The sequence below is a fragment of the Mus caroli genome, chromosome 19 (genome assembly GCF_900094665.2).
Source record: "Mus caroli chromosome 19, CAROLI_EIJ_v1.1, whole genome shotgun sequence".
NCBI classification, from domain to species: domain Eukaryota; kingdom Metazoa; phylum Chordata; class Mammalia; order Rodentia; family Muridae; genus Mus; species Mus caroli.
In genome coordinates, this window is record NC_034588.1 from 43,581,651 (window position 1) to 43,592,040 (window position 10,390).

General features: G+C 40.9%; 1 protein-coding gene across 6 annotated transcripts in view; it reads right to left on the minus strand.

Annotated features, from left to right (window-relative positions):
* The window catches only part of Nt5c2 (5'-nucleotidase, cytosolic II), a 137,370-nt gene that overhangs the window by 26,841 nt on the left and 100,139 nt on the right, over positions 1–10,390 (minus strand). The window contains exon 1 of one of the 6 annotated variants that reach the window (XM_029472572.1): positions 8,951–9,647. The exons of the other annotated variants lie outside the window; for them this stretch is intronic. Within the exon in view, the coding sequence (XP_029328432.1) occupies positions 8,951–9,075 (125 nt within the window). The 5' untranslated portion in view covers positions 9,076–9,647. Of the gene's footprint in view, positions 1–8,950; positions 9,648–10,390 lie in introns of those variants that run through there. 6 annotated transcript variants of the gene reach the window in all.

The window sequence follows — 10,390 nt, forward strand, 5'->3', positions numbered from 1 at the left end:
AAAAAAAAAAAAAAAAAAAACCTACTATTGCTGACTTGGTTCACCTTTAAAATGTTAAATGCAGGGCTGGAGAGATGGCTCAGCAGTTAAGAACACTGGCTGGTGTTTAATTTAACCCAGAACCCACATGGTAGCTCACAACTGTCTATAACTCCAGTTCCATAGGATCTGACCCTCACACAGACAGAAAGACATATTTGTAGACAAAACCATCAATGCACATAAAAGCAAATAAATCTTAAAAACATATCTAGAGAGAAAGATAAAATGTTAGATGGATTTTGACGAGATTAGGAAAGAATTTCCAATTTCTGAAATTATCCTAAATATACTTCTGCCACTTTATACTGTATATTTATATGAATCAGTGTTCTCAGCATGGATGACTATAAAATCAAACTATCCAATATTACTGTATATTACAGCATTAAATATTTGGCCAAGGCCAGATATGGCATATGCTTTTAACCACAGCACCACGAATGGAGATGCAGGCAGATCTCTGAGTTTAAAGGCGAGCCTGGTCTATATAACAGGTTCCAGGCCAGCAAAGACAACAGTATGGGACCCCATAGACATTCTGCCAAGACTTAGTTCTTTTGTATAAAAGTTACAAACAAATATGTATCTCACTAGCTATACAAATTTGCCTGTCTTTAATAAATGTATACCAAAGAAGTATTTTAAACTAATTTTTATTATTTATTATCAGCAAATTATTTGTATTCCTATTTTATAGACCCGTGTAATCAAGACGTGAAAATTTTTTAGGTACAAAGAGGAGAAGTAAAGAAAACAGATGTAAGCAGCTCTAGCTTCATAAAGTTACCCTATTTTTTGAAATGTTCTTATTTACCTCCTTCAAAGAGTCTTAAGTACCTAAAACTCAGGCACATAACAAGTTGGATATAAAGACGGAAGTAAGTTTAGAAACCATGAAATATCCCAGAAGCTTTAAGAAATAAAGAGCCATGGTGCAGCCCCCTGGATGGCGGGACAATCATTTCTCCTGAATCTGATTCCTTCGTAGGACTGCCAGCACAAAACACTCTTGAGTGACAGAAAAGAACCTGCATCTCAGCACTGGCTAGAGGCAGCAGAGTCAGAAGTTCAAAGCCATCTGCCCTCGGCCACAGGAGTGTGAGGCTAGCCTGTGGTACAGACCCTGTTTTGTCTCCCCACAACAAAGGTTAGAAGTACCAAGTTTTATGAATTAGCACCAAAAAGGGGAGAAAAGTACTGTGACTCGAGATGTCTGTAAAACAGCATGGCAATTCTGCATATTTCTCCTTTAGATCGTTTGTTACTGCAGTGAGTGTGGTGAGGATACACAACTGCTGACAGAAACTCTAGTCCAAGTTAACAAACCACAAAAAAAAAAAAAAAAGAGTTCACTTAAATGTCAAGAAAGTTGGGTCCACTCCAGTAACAATAAAATGAAACCAGAGTGCATCTACTGAGTACTTATCCCAAGCCAATAACCAGAAGTCCTAAGACACTCCGCTAGCAGCAGGACAGATGCTTCTCTTCATGCTGAGAGAAGTGCTTTAAAGTATTTAGGTTTGAGATCATTGGGTTTCACCTATAGTAGCTTAGTGACAAGGTACAGAGACAGACCAGGGCAGTAAGTAGCTCAGATGTAGTATCTAGCTGTAGTCGAAAGAGAGCAGCCCCACAGGCTTACTTGTGAATGCTTGGTCACCAGGGAGGAGCACTATTAGACAGGATTAGGAGGCGTGGCCTTGATGGAGGTCTTGTGTCACTGGGGGTGGGCTCAAGTTTCAAAAGCCCTTGTCAGGCCCAGGCTCATTCCCTGCCTGTGGATCAGGATGTAGCTCTCAGCTACAGTTCCAGTGCCTGCCTGCAGGTTGCCATGTTCCCTGTCATGATGATAATGGACTGAAACTGTAAGCAAGCACTCAATAAAATACTTGCTTTCATAAGACTTGCCTAGGTCATGGTGTCTCTTCCCAGTAACACACTAGCTAATCCTTAAAAAAAAAAAAAATATATATATATATATATATATATATATATATATATGTGTGTGTGTGTGTGTGTGTGTGTGTGTAAGTACACTGTAGCTGTCTTTAGACGCTCCAGAAGAGGGTGTCAGATCTCATTATGCATGGTTGTGAGCCACCATGTGGTTGCTGGGATTTGAACTCAGGACTTTTAGAAGAGCAGTCAGAGCTCTTACCCACTGAGCCATCTCTCCAGCCCCAAGATTTTTTTTAATAACTTTATTTTTATTTCATGTGCATTAATGTTTTGCCTGAATGTATGTCTCTGTGAGAGTGTTTAATCATTTGGAACTGGAGTTATAGACAGTCTTGAGCTGCCACGTGGGTACTGGGAATTGAACCCAGGACCTCTGGAAGAGCAACCAGTGCTCTTAACTACCAAGCCATCTCTCCAGCCCCTCCCTAAGATTTTTCTAATTGAGAAAACACACACAATTTAATCTTATAAGCTATATAGTAAGGCTTTATTCCTTTAACATTATTTCTAAAAATTAAGTTAGACTAAGGAGCCACCATCCTAGCACACAGGAGTTGGGCTCACTAGCCCCTAACCTGAGAAGCTATTGACTGTTAATGGTCTCTAGGATAGAGACATCAGTTTTTCTTTAACAGTGTAGCCCTCAATAGGTCAACCACAGTACCATAGATGGTTTCATACTTGTGAATAATTGGGCAGCACAAATTAAACTCACTGAGCTTTTTAAAAAAAACAAAAAAACTGGGGAGGTGAATATTGGAAATCTAGAAGAGTTAGAAGTTATAGGGTGGGTATGATCAAAATTCAGAATATAAAATTCTCAAAGTAAGTGTGTGTGTGTGTGTGTGTGTGTGTGTGAAAGGAAGTTAAACTATTTGGGCTGATAATGTTTCCCACAAGAACCATAGAATAACAAACCCTCAATACCAGGTAGGAAAAACTGTCCTTTTGAATTGTTGGTCTGGGTAGTCCCAAGTGATTTTCAAAGCAACAGAAGGTTCTGATGCCTTGGCTGCTTCTCTGGGATTGAGGGCAGGTCTCTATTGCTGAAGATACCCAACACCAAGGACACAAGACTCAATGATTCAAGCTGGATCTGATCTGAAAACCTTTTTCCACTGGTACCAGAAAAACAAACAGCAGCATGGCTAGGTATCTGTAAAGTCAGTAAGGGCCATTCACATATCAGTGGTAACCAACTGCTGACTAACTGGGCTTAAAGCCCATTCAACAGGAAGAAAAATCATACCTAGTATGGAAAACCTAGCCAGCTTCCCAGGGCTAGTGAAGTCACGGACATTAGAACAGAATCTAATACCACCACTTTGATAGACGAGCATAATTCCTTACTATATTCCAAATGTTACCCTTATACCTAGAGATAAGTGTACCTACTAGCCATCATCAAAGAAGTCTCTCTTTATAACAAATGAAGACCATCAACAGAAACACTACAACCAGATATAATGTAGAGATCAATGGGTCTCGAGACGCCTAGGAGATGGATACATCTACATCACAGCCTCTGCATCTATAGCTCAGGGAACATTAAAGATGAGAGGGCAGAAAAACTCTTAAGTGCTAGAATAACACAAAGTCTGCAGTCAGTTTTTTCTAGAATGGTGGCAAAACAAGCCTAAACAGTGGCAATGTAAATGGGGATCTAATTTGCAAGGGGAAGCTGTTGGGGTCCCATCCTAGACAAAGAACCACAGTGACTGCTACAATAGCCTTAGTTGTCCAATGCAGAGCAGTCAGTCCTGAAACCACAACTCATCAACACAGATTCTGCAGGTTACATTTATGTATTTGTGCATATACATGCATATATAAGTACATACTTCCTATAACAGTAATAAGAAAAAAGAGGCAGCCGGGCGTGGTGGCGTACACCTTTAGTCCCAGCACTCGGGAGGCAGAGGCAGGCGGATTTCTGAGTTCGAGGCCAGCCTGGTCCACAAAGTGAGTTTCAGGACAGCCATATAGAGAAACCCTGTCTCGAAAAAACAAAAACAAAAACAAAAAAACAGAAAAAAGAGGCAATCTACTTGAAAATGAGGGTTACACATGGGAGCAGTTTGGGGAGAGGTACTGGAGGGGGCAAAGTTATATAATTCTATTTTAATTAAAAACATTAAAAAACAAAGATGAGCTAGAGTCATAGCTAAGGGGTAGAATGTTTATGTGACAGACACAAATCCCTGGGTTCACTCTCTAGCACTACAAATCTACACATACACCCTTAAGAGAAAGGAAAAAAAAACAAACTATAACACTAGCAACATGCTAAACAGAGAGCTACAATTCAAATGGTGAAGAAAAGGTATTTTTGTTTTAAGCAAGATTTTCCCCTTTCCCAGTTTCCCCTATGCAAATCCCCTAACCCACCCCTCCCTCCTCCTGCCTCTATTGAGGGTATGCCTCACCACCCTAGCACTCCCCTACACTGAGGCATCAAGCCTTCACAGGTTCAAGGGCCTCCCCTCCCACTGATGCCAGATAAATTGATATCTAGAAATTACTGGACAATTTTTGTTGTCTTAAAAACTCAGATCATATTTTAAAAAATTGAAACTAATCTAGGCTTAAATTCCACCTGTGAATTTTAAAACTCAGTTGTCAGACAGGTGTGGTGGTACAATCAGGAGGCTGAGGCAGGAGGACATCCAAAATTCAAGGTTAGTCTGGGCACTACAGTAAGTACCAGGCCAGTAAAGGCTATGTAGCAAGTCTGTCTAAAAAGTTTCCTAAGCCCTGATTTACAAGTGAGCTCCCCGGTGAGGAGGAAGGAATGCCCTTCTCTCTGAAGAAGCAGGAGGGATCTGAGCACATCCTTGCCCAGCACGCTTCCCCACAACTGTCTCTACTTCTCCACACATCCAAGCATAAAAACAAATCCCACCTCATTTCCTTAGAAGGCCCCAACCATATAAAACAAAATAATGCTTTTCCTTGCTAACGTGTCTTTTGTTAGATGAGGTCTTGGCCATGAACTTCAATGGGAAGTAAAGATAGTTCCTCTTCCTTTTATTATATATAAAAGCCTTATCTTTTGATTTGGCTTTCTTTGTAAATGTTAGTAGTGACCCCTAGCGCAGTGAGTTACTATGGTTAAAGGGTGCACTGCTCATAAAAGCCTATTTCCTAGTCAGGTACATGGTTTACAAGTGTTAACTCATGTCTGTGATGGGGATTGAACACTAGCCACAGTGTCCGTCCGGTCTAATGGCGCAGGTAAGTTATCATTTATGCACACAGCTCAGAACCTAAGCCTAATGAAGCTGGGGATGCAGGTCTGCGGAGAGTGTAACTTCCTGTCAATCACAGAGCCTAAGCCTTAGAAGGTGACACCAAAACAAAACCAAGAAAACCTTCATACTTCCACATTGGGGAAAAAAAGAAAAGAAAAATTTTAAAAATCAAGATGGCTTCCAAAATGGATCAAATTAGAAACAATAATTTTCATAGGCTTTGTTGTTGCTTTTCTTTTGGAGACAGGGTCTCACTATGTAGGCTCTGGCTGTCCTGGAACTCATTATATATAACTAAACTTTTAGATAAAATTAATAACTTTGTTTTTTTCCTTTACTTCCTAATAGAAAATCAAATGTTTATTAATTGGGCAAGGTAATATAGAAAAGTATATTCTAAATGCCAACAAAATCCAGAAGATGAAATTTTAAAATAGTATCTGTGCTGGTAGAGTAAAACATGTCCTTATTCCCAGCACTTAGAAGGCAGAGACAAATACTTTCTATGAGTTTAAGATCAGCTGGATCTACAGAGAGAGTTCTAGACTCATCAACAAGAGCTGATACAGTAATAGACCCTGTCTCAAAACAAAACAAATCAATAACAAAGTATATAAATGATCTAAAATATTAAGAAGTTTTACAAATTAGAAATATCATTATATCAAATGTCACAAAGCACAGGCTGGAGAGATGAGGTAGAGGTTGAGAGCACTGGCCACTCCTGCAGAGTTCCCTGGAGCACATGAGCGCTCACAACTACCTGCACCTCCAGCTTCCGGGGTCTGACATCCTTTTGTAAGCTCCGCCCCCATACCAGGCACACATACAGTAAGATATAAAATAAGTCTGTTTTAAAAGTCATAAACCATTTAGAAATACTATAAAGATTAGGCAAATGGAAAGATACAACATGCATGTGGATTAAACAGACTCAATACATCTACGATAAGGTAATCCCAATAAAAACCCCAGCAGTCAGTCAGTCTGTCTTTGTCTATGTATGTTTGTGTGTATATAGGTCATGAGAATAAGAAGGTTGAAGTACAGGTGTGTGCTATCCACATGTGTGTGTACATATGCATGGAGTTCAGTAGTCAATCTTGGGTGTTGTTCCTCAAGAACCATCTACTCTCTTTGTTTTCATTTATTTTTAAATTTTACTTATATTGGGGGAGGTGTATGATGTGTGCATGTGTGCTGATGTGTGCATGTGTGCGAATGATACACAAGTGGAGGTCAGAGGAATGATATTATGTGTCTTGTCTCCACTTTATTTCTTGTTTAATTGTTATTATTGGGGGCACTTACCACTGCACATACACATAACAGAGAAGATCTGTTCCCCTACCTCCACCCCAATCCCCAAAGAGCTGGAGTTACACCTGACCCTTTAGGTGGGTCCTGGAGGTTCTATCTCAGGGTCGGAGGCACTATCAAAGAATAGAGTAGTTATAATTATGTTGTAAACTACAAGTGGAATAGTAAAGTAAGCCGGGCATGATGGCGCACGCCTTTAATCCCAGCACTTGGGAGGCAGAGGCAGGCGGATTTCTGAGTTCCAGGCCAGCCTGGTCTACAAAGTGAGTTCCAGGACAGCCAGGGCTACACAGAGAAACCCTGTCTCAAAAAACCCAAAAACAAAAACAAAAACAGAATAGTAAGGTAAGATGTACGTATAAAAAGCATTAAGGTTTTTAAAACATACCAATGCCAAGTACAAACTTTAATTTCCCAGTTTCAAGATCTTCATATTTCTGTAGGCAACACTCATAACATCTTTCTCTTTTCCCTCAACTGAAGTTGAACTGGGCTCTGCCATAGTTAGTGTCATTCATATTAATTCTAAGTTTAGCCTGCTTGCTTTGATGCTCGATGGTTTATCTCAACAAATAGACTGGTCTCTGGGTAGATAATTTATAACAGGCATACTGGTCAGCTGAAGGTCAAACAGTCTATAAGACTGGCTCACATCTACAACTTTTAAAATAAAAGGATTTCTGAGTTATCCTGTTCTTGCCTTTTGTATTCTAACATCAGATCCTCCCGCCCCATCTCTCAAAAGTACCTGAGTGTGTAGAACACTCACGTATTCAGTGAGGCATCTGATGTCGTCAATATGAAGAGTCTCCCTATAAGGCACCCGAGAACCCTGAAGCCCTACAGGAGCCGCCACAATGGCCAGGGCGAGGCTTCTACAGGCTACGCAGAGTCCACACTTGGTACAGGAGAAAACTGACCCAATGTTTGTGCACTCTTTGCTTCTCTTTAGTTTGAAATAAGAAACTGGTATTTTTGCTGAGAGATTCACCTCCAACATCCTTTATGTATTTTCATAGTTTTTCAGATATGGTGACAAAGGCAATTCTTTTGACTTTTATTTGGATTCTTCTGGCCTGTTATTGGATTCCAGAGATTTCAAAGATGGTCTGTTCTTTTCACTTTTATCCTGGATTCTACCTGGAAGAAGTGTTTTGCTGTGAATCTTCACAGCCTTGAGGTTCATCAAAGATGTTAGACATCTACACACAGGGTGCCACACTTACTTGCCATGAAAACAAGGCTACAAGGACTACCTGCCAGCAACCTGGAACATGGAGGGGCTGCATCTGTAGGCTGGCCCTGAGAGAGCAGCATGGTGCACAAGAACCATTTACCTTGCTCTATATGACAAGATCTCAAATGGCCAGGAGCTATTCAGCAAGGCTGGCTGACCAGTGAGCCCCATGGACCCAACAGTTATGTTCAACATTTTTATGTGGGTTGTGGAGATGGAAGCTCAGGTCCTCATGTTTGCACTAAACGCACTATACTGACTGAAGCCATCCTTACAGCACTGTCTGTACTGGTGGGGCTTTCTTGTTGTTTGTGGTTTGATTTTCACTAATTCCTATAGTAACATAAAGGAGTCGTCTTATTAGAAAAGTTGCAAAAAAGAACAGTTGAGGATTAAAACAGACTAAAAACAGCGGTTCTCAACCTTCCCAATGCAGTTTAATACAGCTTTTCATGTTGTAGTGACCCCAACCATAGAATTATTTTGTTGTTACTTCATAACTATAATTTTGCTGCTGTTATGAATCAAAATGTAAATCTGATATGCACGATATCTGACATGCAGCCTCCAAAGGGGTTGTGACCTACTAATTGAGAACCAATGGACTAGAGGATTCTAACAGACTAGAATACATGCAGCCAAAGTTAGTATTTATTTAGCTGCTACTATATAATACATTTTTAAACTAAACATAGAATATAATGAGAAAAGGAAAACTCTTGCTCTTGAAACATTGACAAGCCAAAGTAACAGATTACCCAAAGCTACAAGCTAATGACTTCTCAATGTACTAAGGTGTAGGATATACAGTAAGAAACTGTCTAAAAGCAAACAAATGGCTCAGAGCCGATAGACAGAGGTTAAGAGCACTTGCTGCTCTTCCAGAGACACCAGGTTGTATTTCTGGGGGCCATGTGGTAGCTCATAACAGTATGCTAACTCTGGTTCCAGGGTACCCAACACCTTCTCCTAGCCTCCCTAGACACCAGGCACCCGTGTTGTGTAGAGACATATATGTAGGCAAAATACCCATACACGTAAACAAGGAATTTAATGCTCTGAAGGGATTTGCCAGTGTCAGGATTGTACAGGGAATGGTTCTTAAAGAATATAAACTCAGATCAAGTATGCCAGCACATACCTGTAATCCCAGCACTGAGAAGGCTGAGGGAAGATAATAAACTCAAGACCAGCCGAGACAGATAGTAACTCACCCTGTCTCAAAAATAAATAAATAATAAATATGGACATACATACCAAGAGCATTTCTACCACACACTCAAATCTTAAAGAAACATGAACACACTCCTCTTTATCACTGTATGGCAAAGCACATCTTCTAATGAAAAGTCTCCTAACTTCAAAGATGTGAGTTTTTGTTTGTCTTGCTTTTGTGTGTTTTACAATGTCAAACGTTACTCAGTTACTTTTCATGACAACCATTCAGGAAGCAACTTTTACATTTTAAAGTTTTGTGTATTTAACTTTTTTTTTTAAAGGAGGACCTGGCTATACCTGCCCAGGATGGTCTCAAACCTCTGGACAAACAATCCCTCAGCATCAGCTTCCTGAGTGCTGAGGCTACAAGCTCACACTGCAGCCGTATGTGTACCACATGTACTCACCCTCATCACTCAAACCTACTACTCTTAGGCTACAGACCGCCCTGCCAATGCTGCCAAGGCTGCCAATGCTGCCAATGCTTTCAGTTCTGAAGAGCTGGGCTGCAGACTGACACACTGGCTATTTCAACTCGATCTCAGAGACAGAAAGAGCACAGTGCTGGGCTTTCAAGGAGTCTGTAACGAGGAGCAAAGCTAACACCTCTAGTCTAAAGAAAGCCTTCTGTATAGAAAATGAACACATGTCCTCAAGTAAAGTACCCATGGGCTAGGGAGATAACTGAGCAGGTAAGAGCATGCGGCCTGAATTCCATTCCCAGTGCCCATGCAGGAGCTTTACCACCATCACAAACTCCAGCTCTGGGGTCGGATGCCCTTTTCTGGGGGCCACCTACATTCATACACCCATACAGATAATACACACACACACACACACACACACGTACACACAATTAAAAATAAAACAAATCTTCTTTTAGAAAAGAGTAAACCATTATGAAACTGGGGATATAGCTCAGTAGGTAAAGCATTTGCCTGGCATGATCAAGGTTCAAGGCTTGACTCCTAGCACCACAAGTGAACAACCATGAAAATGTTTGGGGGTAAAAAAAAAAAAGTTGCTGAGTGTGGTGGCTCACGCCTGAAATCCAAGCACTCACACCCTCCCAATCCCATAATAATACACTATTAACTTTATGGCAGAGTGAGAAATCCAAAATTTCATCTTTCAGCTGGGTACTGTGACACATGCCTGTTTTCCTAGCATTTGGGAAGCAGACGCGCAAGAACCATGCAAGTTCCAGGTCAGCCTGCATGAGTGAGTTCCAGGTCAGCCTGCATGAGTGAGTTCCAGGTCAGCCTGCATGAGTTCCAGGTCAGCCTGCATGAGTGAGTTCCAGGTCAGCCTGCATGAGTGAGTTCCAGGTCAGCCTGCATGAGTGAGTTCCAGGTCAGCCTGC